Raw genomic sequence first — 19,053 nt, 5'->3', positions numbered from 1 at the left:
GAGTTCAAAAACTCCCAGTTCCACCATCATCAGAATAGCTGTGTCTCAATATGAGCTACAGAGATGAATAGAAGCCCCCTCCTTCTAACATCCAAAGAGCCGGGCCAGAGGAGAGTGAATGCTAGCTTGCCTTTTCATTCCAGGAGCCCAAATTGCAAAATCTCAAGATTGGGGAGATGTAAAATGTAGTTAACTTCCCAGTTGGTTCAGAAATTCCCCCTTCAGTTTCCTACTGAAGTTCAAGAGTGGAGGAAAGGAGGTGGGGAGAGGCAGCGAGACCAGGGCAGGAAGACAGGAGGAAGGCAGGTAACTTCTGGTGAGCTTGGCCATCACCCTTGCCTTCTTCTCATATCCTAGGCACTAGCACTAGGAGTCTCACTCTATCTTCTCCAAGCACATCATCCCATCCCACCAAACCTGGGAAGCCTGGGTCTTGCCCCCACCTTCTCTCAGGAAGAGGCAAGAATAGGGTGGGGATCATAGGGTGAGAAGAAGGGCAGAAAAGGAAGAAGGCAGAGAGTGGAGAGGGCAGACAGAATCAGACAAGTCCTGTTCTCATGACTGACAGGGTCAGAGATGGGATGCATTCCCAGAAAGGCTCTGAGTGCATGGAGCTGAGACAGCCCAGAGGGAGGAAGAAAGGGAAGCAGTCCACTAGACCAACTGCATCATCTGGTTCCCTCTCAACCCCAGATGGTCTTAATGGGATCCCTGTTTCAGTGCTGTGGGTTGGATCATGCAAGGGAACCACTGGAGAATTCTGGACTCTTAAACATTTGTTTAATGCCCATTGATTATCTTGTATATGTCAGGCACTGGTCTAAGCCCTGGGGATGTATCAGTGAGCCAATGGACAGAGATGCAGGTCCTCATAATGCTTTCATTCTAACAAAAACACACACACTGCAAAGTGTAGTCAATTATGTGTTCAATACACATATGTACCAGAGGAAGATAAAGAAGGGAAAGAAAGTGTTGAGTGAGCTTCAGTTTTAGCAAGAGGAGCTAAAGAAAGACTCCCTGAGGGAAGGACATCTGAGCAGATATTTGAAGGATTTGAAGGGAGTGAATCATGAGGAATCACCTCCCAGGCAGAGGGAGCAACAAGGGCACAGGTCCTTGAGGGGTGCCTGGAATATCAGCAGATTAAGGAGGAGGCAAGAATGAGTGGAGCAGGAGGGGTGAACAGACGAGGTAAGAGAAGTAATGAGAAGGGACAAGATATTTGCAAAACATTCTCAAGCCATAAAGGTTTTTCTCTGGAGAAGTGGAGAACCGTTGCAGTTTCTGAGCTGACAAGTGACATGATTGACTTAGGTCCTCACAGAGTCTCTCTAGCTGCTGTGTTGAGTCTAGACTGTAGGAACATAGGCAGGGATATCAGTTGGGAGGCTGTAAAAATAAGCAAGGCAAACGAAGGTGGCTTGCCTTAGGGTAGCCGCATTGCAGATGGTGAGAAGTGGTTAAATTCTGGATCAGTTTGGAAGGTACCATTGGTGGACTGAAGCAAGTCTCAAAATAGTTCTCTGTCTCTCAACTTCCCACCAAGACCCCTTGGCAGTTGGATATCCAGCCTCTTTGTGAACACTCCCAGTAATGGAGAATTCACCTATTACCTTAAAACAGCCAATCCACTGCTGAGGATGATATTAGAGAGGGCATCTTTCCGGCATCAAAGCCACTTCTAGTCCACCAGGGAAATTTTCAGTACTAAACTCGATTCTGCCCTTCTCTCCTCTCCCCCAGCCCAATGGTGAGGACAAAATAGGCCAACCTTCAACTCCTCCCTCCCTCTGTCCCTCAGCTTATTTCTGCTCTCTCTAGCTGACCAGCATAGTACCAGTTGTACACAGTAGGCCTTCAAGTATTTGAACATCTGACCACATCTTCCCTAGAATCTTCTCCAAGCTCCAATTTCCTAATTTTTACAGTATTTCTGGTAAAGCAGATTTAAATATCCACTCTAGTCAAGCTCTAGTGTGGCAATGCCATTCTTAAATTATGGCGTAGAATTGAACCTGCCCCTCCAGGACTCTTTAAGTATCCATATCAGGAGAACTCGTTCTTCTGAAATCTGCCCACTCTGCTTCCTGAAAATGCCCACCCATTTACACAGCTCTAGATCAAGTCTAACACTCCAATTCACAGTCACATTGTTTGCTCACACTGAATCTCGGGCCCTGCTGGATTCACAAGATGTTCCACTGGAATATCTGCTGGGCTCTGTTCCCACCTTACTGCCCACTTCCTTTTCCCCACCTACTGCCTCATCTGCAGTTTTGCAGTGGGCTATTTTCTAATTTAAATGAAATACAATGTTAAAAACCCCTGTTGGGTTTTAGCTTGCTTATGTTGACCCACCCAGCATTCTGTCAGGTGAAAGTAACACCTTTAACCCTTGCTTTAGTTCTCCAACGCGCGTCCCCAAATCAACTTCATCATGAATATCCTAGATGGTACCCTAACTGTGCAAATGCTCCCTCAGTCCAGTGTGTTTCCGTGGGACTCTCAGGGCACTGATTCATTAGCATCCAGCAATTCCGTGAGGCTTTAGATGGAGCCTGGCCTTGGTACCAAACAAAAGGCTCACTCATTAGAGAAGCATAGCCTTCATGAATTTCCTGTTTCAGGAGTCCCAGACCCAGGGCTGGACTTTGATACAAAGGATACAAAGGAGATGCCAAAAAGAATCTGAATCATAGTGCCTGAGAAAGGACCAACCCAGTGGCCCTGCATCCAACTGAAACTGACCCCCAAGGGGTATAGATGAATCCCAAGTTGCTAAAGCTGTGGGAATGAGGTGTGGGAAAAGGGGGAGGGAAGAAGTGCCCTGGTTTGTCAGTATTTTTAGGAGCTGTGATCACAAAGAAGGAGGAAACAGGAGTGCTTTCTGTGCTGAGTCAAAGTGCAGAATAGGGGAAGGAAGGTGGATTTAGGAGGTCAGTGTTCAGTGAGCTTTCTGCATACCTCTGGCTTATCCACGGTCTATGCTTCTTGTGAGCTTTGTGGTCAAGGCAGAAATAAAGAGCAGAAACAAACAGTGAGCTCATGATGAAATGCCAGTGTATTGTACCAGCCGCTTCTCACACGACACCCTGCCCATCTTCCCACGGCGTTTGATTTTGACTCTTGCTCTTGGAAACACATCTTCAGTTGGTTTCTCTCCTTGGTGTTTTCTAGGAGATGGATCGTATTGTCAGCCAGATGCTGCACATTGCCCAGTATCTCGAGTGGGATCCCACGGAGCTAAGGCCTGTGAGTTTCCAGCAGCCTGGGGTGACTTCCCAGCGAGCTTCTAAGATAAGAGTGGGACTTGAAAAAACACATTTGTTTACAGTAGAGTGTCTCCCAGACTCATCTTCTTAGAGGTGGCTCCTTTGGGGTCCTACACCTCCTTGACCTCCCACTTCTCTGATAGGAAAAATTAGAGGCAACAGGGAATAGTGTAGACTAATTCAAATAATAATACCTCATAATACCCCCTAGCTGAATTTTTATAACAGGAGTTCATAGGTCAGAGAATTTAGTGCTAGAAAGAAATTCAAAGATTTTTCTCAGTCATCAGATAATAATAATTATTACATTGGAGGCTCCCATGAGACCAATATTATGTTTGGCATTTTGTATACATTTTCTCTAATCTTTGCTCCCAGGCTGCAAGCACAGCAATGTTAGTTCTATTTTGCAGATGGGCAAATCAGAAAAACAGCCCAGAGAGTCCAGGTGGCTTGCTTAAGGGCACCCAGGTCTGGGAAGAGCCAGGCTTGGACCTCTGTTCCCCTCACGCCAGTTTGCTCTGTCACTGCCCTCTACTCACTCTGAACCAGAGAGAAGGGGGTAAAACACAAGAAAACTCAGAACAAAAGAGAAAGGAAAGGGCGGGGGTGGGCAGAGAAGCCGAGGGTGAAAGTGGACAGTTGTTGCTCTACGGATTCACAGATACTGAAGGAGATGTTACAAGGCATGCACTACGACCGGGACGGCTTTGTGTCTCTTGAGGAGTGGCTCCGCGGAGGGATGACCACCATCCCATTGCTGGTCCTCCTGGGCATGGACGACTCTGTAAGTTGCACACTTGAGGTCCAAGACCCCTCACCTTTCAGAAACAGCAGGTTCCATGTGGAAGTTAATATCCTTGGTTTCTGTCCTGGATTTGCCAGTGGATACCTCATATGCTCCAGGCCAGCCCCGAAGTCCTCTCTTTTTTACCTGTTAGTGCCTGAAATAGGTTCATTCATTTGACAGACATTTACTGAATTATTACTAAATAAAGATACTGTTCTGAGGACTGAGAGGAGACACAGATATCATATATTCACCCACCTGAAACTTCTGTTCAACCACGCAGAGAACAAAAAATTTTTAGGGAAGAATTCCATCTTTTCTCAAAATTAGCTGTAAAAATGCTAAGAGAGTTTGGGAAAGAAGGGAAGCAGGGAGGGAAGGAAGGAAAGGAAAGGAAAAATACTGATCTGTTGTGAGGCAGAGAGTGTTCAATGATAATATTTAGCAATCAGAATAACCAGATAAGGTAGATGTTTTTTACCCATTTATACAGATGGAAAATTGGAGATTCTGAGTCTGAAGATGAAAAAGAGGAGCCAGCATTTATGTGTTGGAGAAGGAAATGGCAACCCACTCCAGTGTTCTTGCCTGGAGAATCCCAGGGACGGGGGAGCCTGGTGGGCTGCCGTCTCTGGGGTACCTGACTCTAAAGAACCTGCACTTTTGAACACCCTACACTTAAGAGTGAGACCAGTGGAAAAAACTTTGCCCTGACTCTGAGGGATGCATGGGATTTTGGTACCCCATTCTTGAGATAAAGATCAAGTGAAATGATATTTGATCTGGTTCTCAATAATGGGTATGGTTTGGCTGGTAGAAGAGAGTTTACAGGCAGGAGAAGAGCTTGATCAAAAACCCACGTGAAAGAAAGTTCAGGGTGTGTCAGAGAAACCTCCCAATATTTATGTGAAGCACTGGCATCTGACCTGGTCTGCTTATTTACCATGAAAAGTAGCTTCCATACATGAGGTAGGGAAGGTTAGAACTAGGGGTGCAAATGGCAGCATTAGCATTTACCAGGACAGCCACATGGGTTGTAAACAACACCTGTTTGAGATTACTGAAATGGCATAGAGGGGGACAGAAGAGAAGGTTCAGCTAGGTTGGCCTCTAGCTGACATTGCTGCCCGTGAGATGTTCATCTGACAGTTCTGCAGTTCAGGACTAAGAATGCTGCAATTATCTCGTAGCATGTTTAGGTCTTTCCATGTACTAATAGAAATCAGTGAACTAGGAACTCCTTTATCCTTAGAACCCTGGAAGGTCAGAGCTAGAAGAGAATTTGGTGATCCCTGGTCCATCCCCTTTGTTTTTTATACTGAGGACTAGAGAAGTAAAGGCGCTTGCGGTTGGTCACACACCTAATTGTTACAACCTCACCAGAGCCATGACAGGCTCAGAGAGGTGCACTAGGCCAAAAATAATCCCTGAGTCATGCTTCTGGGGCTTTGGAGAGATGATAACTCTGGCCAATCAGAGGGATAAGTGGCCAATCAGTAAATACCAGGAAACCCCTGCAGCCAATCAACCCTTGCCAACTCCCTGTCTTTGTTCTAAACTTATAAATACTGGTGAAAATCTGGGCTCGGGGCTCTCGTCAAGACTCCACTGCACTGGGTGAGATGGGAGCCCTGGCTCGAGCTAGAAATAAAACCCCTTTATGCTTTTGCATTGCTGTGGACGTCTTATTCTCTCAGTTTTGGGGACTCGGACTCTGGGCATAACACTAATTAGTACCAGAGCCCATCTTCCATATTGAGTAACAGGACATTTCTCATGCAGTGATGAGACCCTACAGTGTGCACGAACCCATGTGAGCTAGGACCTGGGGGAGCCCAGATATGTATGGTATACTTTCTGCTGTTAAGGTTCAAGATGATACCTGAATCAAAGTAGGAGTTCTGCTTGACTGTTGTTCTAACACACCAGTTTTGGTTTGTTTTTTTTTTGTTTTTTTCCTTTTCTCTGCTGCTACTGCTGCTAAGTCGCTTCAGTCATGTCTGACTCTGTGCGACCCCATAGACGGCAGCCCACCAGGCTCCCCCATCCCTGGGATTCTCCAGGCAAGAACACTGGAGTGGGTTGCCATTTCCTCCTCCAATGCATGAAAGTGAAAAGTGAAAGTGAAGTCGCTCAGTTGTGTCTGACTCTTAGCAACCCCATGGACTGCAGCCTACCAGGCTCCTCTGCCCATGGGATTTTCCAGACAAAAGTACTGGAGTGGGGTGTCATTGCCTTCTCCTCCTTTTCTCTAAAACATAAGAATAGAGATGGGGCATTTTAATCACAAAGAACCCATTTCTAGTTCTATTTCTTAGGTGGGACTTGCTGAGCCCAAGGTGCCACTAACTCTTTGTTTGGAGGGGTTCCACTTTTTATGGCTGGAAGAGGGAGAGACATCATTTCTCCAACGTTCTCCCCAGGGTCTCCCCCCGATGCCAAATTAACCTTGTAGAAAACCATACTTTACATCAGGAATAATGCAAACAAAAAGCCAAAGTGCATTTGGTTTTCATGAATCAAAAGTTTTATGTGTTCATTTGAAAATATACACTACGTTGTATGTTTTTACACTTAATAATTGGGGTTCTAAGGAAAACATTCCTCGATGTCTTGTAAGTCACAGTGCTTGTCTGGCTTTTATCAAAACCCACTTATTGCCACTGAAAAGTCTGGAGATCTCTGAATGGGATAAATGATAAACAATCTGTCTCCAAGAAGCTGTAGGCGCAGCATAAAACCTGGTGTGCAGGACTCCCAAACACTGCAGCCTCCAATGTGCAAAAATAAAAGAGCCACATGATGGCGCTATAACCCAAGCAGAAATGTTACTTTTTCCAAGTCAAGGTCCTTTTGATTCTTAGTCAGCTAATTAATTTTGCTCATGAAGGCATTTTTAGGTCAGGTGACTGTCCTTCGGGCTGGGTCTGCTAAGAATACTGTAATTTCCCTTTTGTCCATGAAGGAAAACCCTGGTTGGTGGAGATACAAGAAGAAACATGGATTTGGAAGCCATTATGACCCCTGGCTTGGCTCAGTCACTTAATATTTGTGTGGTCTTGGGCTGTTTATCTGACTTACATGAGTCTCTGCTTCTTCATTTCTAGAATAGGTATAAATCTACCTCCTCTCATGTAGAAAAACACTCTTTACTTTTGTGTTCCCTACTCCCTAGTGCAGAGTAAGAATAAAAGTGTTCATTTACAATGTGTCAGGCACTGGATTAGGAGCTTCACTTATATTTCATTTAGTTTTTATAATAATCCCTTGTGGTCAATGTTTGTCAAAAGAATGAATGAATCTTTTAATGAATCATTTAATCAATTAATGAACCCATTTACTAAAGTAGAAACCATTAGATGAAAAGGCTTTAATTCTATAAAACTCGGGTTTGGGAAGAAGCAGGGTTTTGAGGTGGTAAGAAGAAAAAAGCATGTTCTGGCCCCAGGAGGAGACCAGCATTTGAAAAGGCACGTGGGCTTCTCTGGAGACCATTAGCAGAGGAGTCAAGCACAGGAATAGGCCTGGCCACTATGGCCAGCCCAAACCAGAGGGGCCAGAAATAAGTAAGTCCAGCACGTTGGACTCCAGGTACCTGACTCTCGATCGTTATGAGCTTACAGTACTTTTTTTTTTTTTTACTACCCTTAATATCAGCCCAAGAGTGTTACTCTTTTGATGGAGTCTATGACAAAAGTTCAAGGACACTGTATGTGGAGGGATGCTCCTGAAACCACAGTCTCCAGTGAGGCTGTGCTCCCAGGGGCTAGAAGGTGGTGTGATTATCCTCCAGCTTGGCTTATCTAGTGGATAAGGATGAATTTGCTTCTGATCCAAGCCAGGGGGAAAGGATTTAACCCTCTCTGTCTCTTTGTTATTTTTTTCTACATACAGAAAATTTGATGAGAGGAGTACAGTATTTTTACTAAGCTAATTTTTTCCTGATTATAAAACTAGTACCTCCTCACTGTAAAAAATTTGACAAATACAGAGAAAGTAGAAATTAGAGAATAAAATAAATCTGTAATGTTGTTAGCTATAGCTAACCTCTGTTAACAATTTGGTCACTTTTTTTTCCCCATCCAATGTATCATTATATAAAACCAAGATCATAATATGTCATCAAATTTGTGTTCTGCTTTTTTGTCTTAGCACTTAGTATCGAACACATTCCCAAGCCATCCAAGGTTCTTATGAGTATCTTTTTGATGGCCACTTAACATTAAATCATAGAGATGTACCGCAAACCTTTTGGTCATTTTTGAGGGCTTTAGGATAGTTTCAGTTTTTCGTTATTTTAAATAATTCTGGGCTCAACATCTGATAGAGCACAAAAGTGCTCATATATCTTTCAAAAATTTATTTAGAGTAGAATCCAGGAAAGGAAATTTGTAAGTAGAAAGTTATAAACATTTAAAGGACCTTTAGATAGAGAAATGGATGGATGAATGGATGGATGGATAGATAAGATGGTTGATAAATGATAGGTGATTGATGGATAATAGACAATTGATAAATAATAGGTGATTGACATAATAAATAGATGTTGACAGATAATAGACAAATGATTGAAAAAAGAAAGGACGAAGTTAAGAGAAAGATAACTAAGTTAGTTTGTTCTGATTTCTACTCCACCAGCCATGCAGGAGAGGGCTAATTTTATCTCCCACACACATACTCCATTCAGTCCTAATTTTTAATTTTTGCTTATTTTAGAACATACACACATACACACACAAAGGATTTTGTTTTTATTTGCATTTCTATTCAGAGTATTTATATCAGTAAATTAAACAAATAATTCATCTTCCAAATATGAGAAGAAACTCTTTTTAGAGAAAGTGGGGCTTCCTGCTGAGCATTGCATTCCGAAATTGCTGTCCCCTCAGGGCTCCAAGGGGGATGGGAAGCACGCCTGGACCCTGAAGCACTTCAAGAAACCAACCTACTGCAACTTCTGCCACGTCATGCTCATGGGTGTTCGGAAGCAAGGCCTCTGCTGCATTTGTGAGTAAACTTCCTTCAAACCCTTTTTCGCCAGGAACTGGCTTGCTCTGCACATGGTTGAGCCAGTCCCAGAAAGGTTTAGGCATCTCTCCTTCCGCTTGAGGGACCTGCCATATTCTTCCCACAGCAGGAAATTTAACAAGACCTCCATGTCCTATTCTTATTCAACCCAAATCAAATGGATGAATATTAGTCTACTGGAGTTATGTCATGGGCCACTGACTGCCTAGAAAAAAGTTATTAAAATTCACAGGTAACTAAAAAGCATCTCATATTAATTTGAGTTGCGTTTTGCTAGTGAATGTTTGCATGGTCAGAAGAACCTGAGGGTTTTTTTAATTAAATTAATATTCATAAATACAATGGAAATTAAAATTATCCATTTGTTGTACTTTATAATCCACTTAGTGAAGTCAGACTTGAAAGGAGTAAAAAAAACATGAGAAAGGAGGGAGGGAGCCTGGAAAGGAGAGCAGAAGAAAAAGATGGAGGGGAAGGAAGAGAGAGGGGTGATAGGGGAATGCATATGAATTTGGAGGACAGGAAGAGAGGGGAAGGGCTGCAACAGGAAGGTTTCGCAAGGCCCAGGGTGTATGGGTGCAGAATCCTGCCTGCCCCTACCCCAACCTCAGGATGCAGACAGCAAGCACTCAGCCTGAAGCCTCCAGGGACCGGGGCCCTGATGCTGTGGGGAGGGCCCTTGGGTATGGTGTGGGTCACCAAACTGTTGCATCTGCCATGTACACGGGAGCCAGGCAGCAGGCAACGTCCACCACAAAAGACATCGTAGCAGAGCTGGGCACAGTGTCCCTTGAACAAGCATCAGCAGGCATAAGAACGGGCCCCCTGTCTTTCCAGCACCCTCTCATATCCGGCTCTCACCCACTTTTCATAGACCCAGCCTCATTCCTAGCAGGTTCTAGGCCTGTGGCATAGTAGTAAGTAGTAACAACAATAAATTTGTGGAATAGCTATTCTGACTTGCACAAGTGGTGCTTTATACAAATCATTCAATGCTGCAAAAGCTCCCCAAAGTAAAAGCTAATTTTATTCCCATCTTGTAGAACACTCTGAATTTCAGAGCTGTGAAGGCACATACCCTAGATCATGTGGGTAGTTACAAAGGGCAGAGCCAGAGTTCAGGCCCAGGTCTGCCTGTCTGCAGAGTTAGAGAGACCCTGGCCTTGCTTTCCACTCCCCAACATCCCGACATTCAATACTGTGTTGTTGGCATAGCCAGGGTGATGCCTCATATTCCCTTTAAGGGATGTTTTCCTGCTGCATTCACCAGTGAAAGCCAGTGGGCGGGGTGGAGCGTGTAGAAGCATGTCTGGGAGATAACCATGGATTCCTGTCAGTGAATAACTGGAGACTTGAATTTCCAGTTGGCAAGGCCAGCTCCACATGTCCCCTGCCCCATGGAGGGAGGCCTGGGCCTCAGCTAGTGGGGAAGAGGATGGCTGACCTTCCCTAGGTGGTCACTCACAGGCACTATTCTTATTTATTTATTCATTTATTTTGCAGACTGTAAATACACTGTCCACGAACGCTGTGTATCCAAAAACATTCCTGCGTGTATCAAAACGAACTCCAAAACCAAAAGGGGCGAGGTTGGTGATACCAGTTGCCTTGTTCTACTGCATGCTGTGTCCCGGGCAACATATCCATCTCCACAAATTCCTGGACAGGAAGGGGCTTTGGGAGCTTTATCCTGTCCCTTCTCTGCCTCGAGGACCATGCCGAAACCATCTTGTCCATCCATCAATCCATTCAGCATCTCCCTAGTACCCACCCACCATGTGCCAGGCCCTGTTCCAGGGGGTATGAGGGTCATAAGGTGGTCCTCAGCCCAGGGAACCGTGCAGTCTAGTGGGAGGAGGCAGGCACATAAGCAGAGCATAATGCAGCGAGCAGTGTGGTAGTGATCGCACTGTGTGGGGCTTACAGTTGAGGCATGGGGGCAGAGGAGAGGGAGAAGAGACGAACAAGGAAGCTTTCACCAAAAAAAACACAAGTGGCATTTGAGTTGTGTCTTGAACCCAAGTCAGTGGGATTTCACAAGGAATCGAGGAGGACGAGGCGCTCTGGGCTGGAGAAACCTCGAGTGAAGGCATGGATACGTGGCTTATTCTGGGGTCTGTACTTGGTTTAGTGTGGCTGGCATAGAAGAGGGCCAGAGGGAAAGGCAGGAGATTTGCTCTGGACTGGGGAGATCCAGGCGGAGGAGCTGGGAAGGAGGTTCATGTGTAGCTGAGGCACTGCTAAGGAATTTTGAGCATGTGAAGAAATGATTGGGTTTGCAAATTAGGTTCACTGCTGGTACTAGGAATAAAGAACCTACCTGCCAATGCAGGTAGATGTAAGAGATGCAGGTTTGATCCCTGGGTCAGGAAGATCCCCTGGAGGAGGTCATAGCAACCCACTCCAGTGTTCTTGCCTGAAGAACCCCATGGACAGAGGAGCCTGGCAGGCTACAGTCTAAGGGGTCACCGAGCTGGACATGACTAAAACAACTGAGCGTGCACACATGCTCTGACTATGGTGCCAGAAAGAGATCAGATCCAAGAGGGGCAAACCCTTCCAACAGTTCAGGCAAGATAGGGCTGCCGAGGGCCTGCCTGGGTTGGGTCTGTACCTGCCTTCTCTGCTGTGTCTGTGCTGAGTGACTGCCCCCCAGTCACGCCAGCTGTTGAGTGTTCTGACTGTCTCACTGGCAGAGAAAAAGGACTTAAAGGGAGAGGGGAGAGTTTGAGAGATAATTTGGAGGTCCTACCACCAGAACTTGGTGGCAGTGGTGTAGGGGATGAGAGAGGGAAGGAGGTTGGAAATGGCTACCATGTTTCTAAGGTGGCCATCTAGGGGTGCCATTCACTGAGTCTGGAAATAGACACTTCTTCAAATTAGCAGGGGAAGGACACTCAGAGTTATTGCAGAGGGAAGAGCCCATTAAGGAATCTGAGTCAGGAGATGATGAGCAGGCGGGAGTAGTCTCCAGCCATCCGCAGGAGTCTGAGAGAGAAGGGTACCTCCAGGGACATGCATGCATGCCTGCGAGGCACCATGTGGCCTCTTGTCTGCTCCTCCCGCACCATGCCCATGCACACGCCTTTCCATGCCCACGCCTTTCACCAGGACATACAGTGCGCCTCCTGGGCTCAGGCCCTGAGCCTGCACTCTGGCCACTGCCACACGGAATAGAGGGAGACCACGAGGGCACATTCCTGGCTTTCTGAGACTCCAGGGGCAACCCAAGTCCTTCACTATCTCTTCTGATCCCAGAAGAGGAGGGAGAAGGCAACGTGGTGTTGGGAACGTCCCATGGACTTGGAGTCAGGAGACCTGGCCCTGAGTCCCTGCCTGGCCACTTCTCAGCCTTGGAACCTAGGACCAGTCACTTAACTTCTCTGAAGCCTCATTTTTTTTTTCTATATATAATGGAAATAATAATAATCTTGGAGCAAATTAATTGTGACCATGTAGGTGACAAACTGATTAGGAAACCGAGTTCTTTACACCCTCAGGGGTGAACGGCAGAAGGTAAGAAACCACAAAGTAAACGGCACACATTTAGAGCAACAATTTTACCAAAAACCTTTTGAAAGGAGGACACAGTAACTTAACTGATAAGTAATTTAAAACTTTTATCTAATACAAACATGGATGGTGTCAGGCAAATATTCCATGTGTTTTTAATATTGTGCTTGTTGTTGGCACTTCAGGCTATGCCCCCACATTTCCCCAGAGTCCATATCCACCCCTTCTGCTATTCAGGGTGCCCTAGTAGAGAACAATTTTTAGAAGTTCTGTAGAATTCCTGGGGTACTTAACTGAGTGCTCAGACCCCCAGAATTTGGCATCACGGGTCACTTTGCACTTACAGTCACATGCATACACATACGTGCCCACCTGTTTCCCAGGTTCCTGGGCTGCTCTAGAAGCAGGTCCTGGCCGAGAAGCAGGTAACAACCAACTCTGCAGGAAAAAGATGTGAAAGCCGCTGGCTGATGACCCACACTAATTCCTCTGGGCTTTCTCTCTAACTTCCTTACAGAGTGCTTCTCAGCCTGGGCTGCACATTATAATCACTCAGGGGGGCTTTAAAACAAACTAACGATGGGCCTCACCCTCAGGGACTTTAATTTACTTGACTCGGAGTGAGGGCTGGGCATTAGGACTTCTAGAAACTCCCCAGGTGGTCTTAAGGGGCTGCTAAGGTTGAGACACACCAGCCCATAGAAGCAAGAAGGGCAAAGGGAGTTCCTGATCAGAGTACCTCCCAAGGCCCAGGGCTGTACCAGGAAGGCCCTTCCAAATAGGCTGGCTCCTTTAATTCTCCCAGCAAGCCTAGGGGTAGGGCTTATTATGCCAGTTTCTACAGATGAAGGACCTGAGACTCAGAGAGGTCCAGGAACTGGCCAAAGGTCACCCTGCTATAAAGTGGAAGATCAGTGACTCTAATCAGCTTGGGTCTGCAGACCACGCCCTCCTGTGTTTCCCTGCACTGAGCGGCCTTCCAAAAGAGAGCGCTCGCAAGCACACCCCTTTGCAAAGAGGTCCACAAGACAGGTAGAAGGACTGCCAGACCAGGCACTGCTCAAAGGCTTAACTGCCAGGAGATGGACTGTTCAAAAAGCAGGCAAAGTGGCTTTCGTCTAGCTTGATTAGAGTGATAGTGATTAGGTAGGGAGAGACCACCCTGTGCAATTCAGCTAAGCTGCGCAGTGCCCACTACACAGGAACCAGCCCTCTGGCCTCGCCACCCCTGTGCTCTCCCCAGACCTTCTCCTCAGGCCCAGGGCGCTGGGCCGTGGTTCTCAGCCTTCCCTGGTATCCTTCCCTTCCCTCCTGCAGGTGATGCCGCACGCATGGGTGGAAGGGAACTCCTCCGTCAAGTGTGACCGGTGCCACAAAAGTATCAAGTGCTACCAGAGTGTCACCGCGCGGCACTGCGTGTGGTGCCGGATGACGGTGGGTTGGCGCCCAGGGCAGCCCTGCTGCTTTTCAGTGTGGTTTTTTTTTTTGCTCAAGCTGCAGCCAGGCAGCAGTGGACATCTTGCCAGGGGGCGTGAGCAGAGCTCCGTGGGCAAGGCTGGAGGGGGCACCCAGAGCCGCTGCCAGTGCCCAAAGTCTAATTGCCTCCAGTAAATCATCAAACTGCCCAGAGAGAGGGTGTCCCCCCGCCCCCACCCAGGTCTGCTTAAGACGATGCTGGCCAGTCTGCTGTCTTTGTGATCAGGCAGCTGAGAACAGCAGGCTGGACCATTAGCTTCCTTCTCCTGGGTATTGGCTGGGCCACGGGCATTGACAGGGTGAGAGAAGACTCAGACACCAGAATCCCTGTGTCAGAGGAAGACACAGTGCTGATAGCAGCCCCACTGCCTGGGCCAGAGGCCTGTGCCCCCCCAGCCGCAGCAAACGTCCACGTCCATCCTGGACACCCAGAACTGCCTGACCTGCCTTCCGTAGCGGACTCGGTGCTGCATCTTGTCCCCTTGACCCCCAGGTATCATAAAAAGGACATATCTCCAGATCAGATTGCAGAACTCTGGAAACACAGAGGTTGAGCCATGGGGTTTACTTCCAGCGTCTCATGAGTTTCTTCAGCAAGGTCTCCTTCCTACCAGTGTCTCAGTGCCTAGGGAGCAAACAACCAAGGGGGCCTCTGGAATCGCCATGTGGCTGCCACACTGGCGGCCCACAAGTCTGCCTGGGACATTTCGCTCCAGCTGCCACGGGCAGCACTGGGTCTCCTTTCTCTGCCCACAGCAGACTTGGCGTCCCTAAGCGCACAGCATACATGCAAACACACATCCTGTCTAAGCTATACTGCCAAAGCGGCAGTGCATCAGGATTTGAAGGCGCCCTAGACAACTTGCCTCCCTAGGAAGCTTCTAGCCCTCATACTTGACATTTCCTGGAACACTTTCACTCACTCTCGTCTTCATTTTCCCCCTCCAGTTTCACCGCAAGTGTGAACTGTCAACCCTGTGTGATGGTGGAGAGCTCCGAGACCATATTTTGCTGCCCACATCGATATGCCCCATTACCCGGGTAAGTGTTGCCTCCCAACAACAGGGCTCTGTCTCCACCCCCCACCCACCTCCACCTTCCCCCCACCCCCCCCTCCCCCCACCCTGGCCCCAGGCAACCCCAGCTCACATTTCAGATGCAGGAGCATTTAGACATTTACATCCCTCTGCGGGCTCCCTCAACTACTCTTAGGATTTGTGTTTTCAGCACAAGTTGAAGAGAGGTCAGTGCTGCGCAGTCAGATTGTCAGGGAAAACTTCCCAGGCTGAAGCAGTCCCGACCACCAGCCACCCAAAATGCTCTGACATGGCCCAGCAAGAAAAGCACGTTCTTCGTTCCCAGCACCTTGCGGGCAGATCACAGCTCAAGGAACCCCAGTCACCCACCACCCTTGCACAGCGAGGCTTTCCAGGCCTCCCTTATCTCTGTCTCCCTCTCTCCTGTGTCCAAACATGGACTTCCCACTGTCTTGAAGATTTCCAAGGGTGTCACAGCCCCAACCTGGAAATGAAAGCTGCAAAATTAAACTCCAGCTGTCCCCATCTGAAATTCTTTCTGTCTCCTGTGTTGAAGACCCTTTTTTCAAACCAAGTACCAAAGACCTTAAATTGTTCTCTTTTCATCTTAGACATGTGGCTGAGGATCACTGACTCCTCACATTTCACCCTTTACTTGACCATCTTCTTTCTCATTAAAAATTGATGGGAAAAAAACACCACTTTCAAAAACCATTTGGCAGTAGCTACTAAGTTGGAGTTACACAAACTCTATGACTCAACAAGTCCCCTCCTGTCTATCTGAGAAATACAAGCATTTATTCCACCATAAGACATGCACAAGAATGTTCCTATCAACTTTATTCATAACAGTCAAGCACTGGAAACAAGCTTAATGACCACTGACAAGAACAGATTAATAAATTGAGGCAGATTCACATAATGTAATACTATATCGCAATGGAAAAGAGCCATGCTTTGATGCAAAAATATGGGTAATCCCAAAAATATAATGCTGAACAAAAGAAGTTGGACTCAAAAGACATGGTATATTATTCCATTTATATGAGACTCAAAAGCCAGGCAAAGTCAATGTGGCATCAGGAGTCACAACAGAAAGATACCAGAAGATGCAGTATGACAAGGGCAGGTACATATGCAGAAATTCATAGAACCGTAGGTTTAGATTTGAGCATCTTACTGTATGTGACACAAACTTCAATAAAATGAATAATAAACATTGAAGAAAAAATAAAACGGGAAAGAGGACCTAGTGTCGTATCATTTAGGTAGTGCTAAGCATAGAAACCAGATCTCAGGCCTTGCTTCTCAGAGATCAAGCTTCTAAATCAACAGAGTAGATTTCTGCCCATTTCAGTGTTTCCTCTGAAACACTGTGTTCCTTCCAGTGTCTCGAAGTCAAAGTCAGGGCAAGTGATGACAAAGGCCTGGAGAGTCTTTGAGGAACCCAAAGGGAGCATTTCTTTGTTTTGGTTCAAAGCCCCACTTTGAAGACTCCATCCTATGCTATACTGGTTTTCTATTCTCTTTCTTTATATTGACCATTTGTTTTTCTTTTGATTTCTTTTTTTGTAGCAGGCATATTTTTTTTCAAAGGATGCTTGTCTTTCCTCTCTTTTCACAGGACAGGCCAGATGGGAAGTCTGATGGTAGCGTGTCAGCCAAGGGTGAACTTGTCATGCAGGTACCTCAGCAAACCCTGAGTCTATTCATTCCTTCTAAGCTGGTCCAAGGTTGTGGAGGGGAGGACAGGATTTGAGTTCTAGAGAAACATCTTAACATCTGCCTTCTTATCTGATCGATTATATCACAGAAGACACTGGATTTCCAGTCTCTGGGGTTACCTTTGGCCACCATGCTGTAGGCAAGAGGTGCAAAGGGAGGTTGGTTGATCCCGTAGCTGGCCACACTGGCTTTATCACCTTTTAAGGAACACATTGCATAAAACTTCAATATGCATACCCCCTGAATAATAACAAGATTGTGGCCTAAAAATAGACAATTGGGTTTTCCAAGACTGCCAAGCTGTCTCCAGAATGTGATCTGCCAAAAGAGTTAAACAGATCCAAAAGTTTTCCTTCATCCTTAAATGTGTATTTAAGAACTCAGGTTTTTTTTTTTTTAGTTGGATTCACCAGTGAACTTCTCTCTGTGCCTTTCACAAAGAGCCAGGGAATGCAGAAAAGGCAGCCTGGTGAGGTAGAATGAGAAACAGGAAAAGAAAGAACACTGGGGCCTCCTCCTCTCTGACCCTTAAGTTTCCTTGTTTGAAAAAGCGCATAGCAAATCCCTGCACTGCCCACCTCCCAGAGGTGCTCCAAGATTCAATGAGAATTTGTAGATGAGTATAAAACATAAGGCACAGTGATGCCAGAAGCTTAATGCGGGAAAGCTCTAGACACCTCGAAGGGGAGAAAGTCAGATGGAGCATGCACACAGCGCAGCTATGTCAGTTCACAGCTGGCATCTATCTGCTTGTCCTGCATCTGTTCTGACTGGACAGTGTCCATGCTATGCAGGTTGTTCAGCATTCTGAATATCACCCCCAGAGGTAAAGACTTACTTCTCAGTCTCCAAGATGCTTCTGGATACCACACAAATAATCACCCTTGGCAGATGAAAAAATTCCTAAAATTTGTAAAGAATGTTGCTGTCTATTTCAACTTATCTGGCACTGGGTTTGCTGAATTTTTAGCTTGAGATATAGAAAAGTAGGCATAAGACAGTGAATATGGAGCAGCGCTGCTCCTCTGTCTCAGTGTATCTTTCTGCTGAAGCTACAAGTATTTACTGAGTATACTTGTCTCTGGGGCAACGGGATCCTTGGTAGGAGGGTTATACACACTCCCACCCTGCTCTTGAGACATTTAATATCCAGCTGATGTTTTGAGACATTTGGGCTTCCCTGGTGCTCAGATGATAAAGAATCTGCCTGCAATGCAGGAGACCCAGGTTCGATCCCTGGGCCGGGAAGATACCCTGGAGAAGGGAATGGCTACCCATTCCAGTATTCTTGCCTAGAGAATCACATGGACAGGGGAGCCTGGTGTGCTACAGTCTATGTGGTCACAAAGCGTCAGACAAGACTAAGTGGATAACAGTTTCACTTTCGCTTCACCTGAGAAAATAAAACATGAAATCATGCAAAAAAACAATACCAAACAAAATGCAGAAGATATTATATGCTTCAAATGTAATAGTTTCCATTGCAATGATCAAGCAAAACTTCATAGACAAAGTAGGTCTTGAATTGGGCCTTGAGGATGAGAAGTTTTTCTTGTGGTTTCTATGAAGGAAATAGGCATTTCAGGGCATTAAGGAGGAGAAGAAACCAGTGTGAGCAGCCCCACAGGGTGGGAATTCACTCACAGAGGGTAAGAGCCTCTTGGCTGGAGCTGCAGTGAAGGTTAAAGTGATCTACACACAAATACCTTGCAGGCCAGGTTAGCAGGTTTGGATTTTATCCTCTGGGTAATGAGATGTCATTAAAGGATTTTGAGCAGGAGTGGTATGACTAGTGATGCCTGGGAAAGAACTGCGTGGGGGCAGCTTACAGGGCTTCACCTGAAGTGAGAAAGGCCTGAGCAGTGTGGGCACTGGGGCAGCTGCTGGAGATAATGAGACTTTCCAGGGGAAGAGCTGGCAGGACAGGGTCTTCCCTGGGTGACTGGATGAATAATAATAGTAGCCAGGAGAGAGGACCAGTTTTGGGGGGAAAGAAGGTAAGTCAGATTTGGGGCAGGTTCCAGTGGCTGAAGATACCCCCTTTGACAGTGAGAAAGGTAGAACCAGAGCTCGGGAGGAAAACTGGGGCTGCAAATGTGGATTTGAAAGATGCTGGGGGTGGAAGTGATGATTAGCTCCGTTCTATTTAGGTGTAGGACCGGATGGTCATATATTTTCTAAGATCATTTCAGTTGTATCTTCACAAAAG

At 46.4% G+C, this 19,053-nt stretch overlaps 1 protein-coding gene across 3 annotated transcripts in view; it reads left to right on the top strand.

The window, feature by feature from the left end:
- Positions 1 to 19,053, top strand: part of DGKG (diacylglycerol kinase gamma) — a 226,662-nt gene that overhangs the window by 95,070 nt on the left and 112,539 nt on the right. For 2 of the 3 annotated variants that reach the window (XM_040252643.1, XM_040252636.1), the window contains 7 exons: positions 3,181 to 3,255; positions 3,940 to 4,062; positions 8,955 to 9,072; positions 10,597 to 10,682; positions 13,924 to 14,040; positions 15,031 to 15,123; positions 16,744 to 16,803. In XM_040252643.1, the coding sequence (XP_040108577.1) occupies positions 3,181 to 3,255; positions 3,940 to 4,062; positions 8,955 to 9,072; positions 10,597 to 10,682; positions 13,924 to 14,040; positions 15,031 to 15,123; positions 16,744 to 16,803 (672 nt within the window). The remainder of the gene's footprint in view (positions 1 to 3,180; positions 3,256 to 3,939; positions 4,063 to 8,954; positions 9,073 to 10,596; positions 10,683 to 13,923; positions 14,041 to 15,030; positions 15,124 to 16,743; positions 16,804 to 19,053) is intronic. The other variant, XM_040252652.1, reaches the window with a different exon arrangement.

Source organism: Oryx dammah, unplaced genomic scaffold, assembly GCF_014754425.2.
Source record: "Oryx dammah isolate SB20612 unplaced genomic scaffold, SCBI_Odam_1.1 HiC_scaffold_2, whole genome shotgun sequence".
NCBI lineage: Eukaryota > Metazoa > Chordata > Mammalia > Artiodactyla > Bovidae > Oryx > Oryx dammah.
Note: the sequence above shows the minus strand (reverse complement) of the source record. Positions and strands in the feature narration are given on the sequence as shown.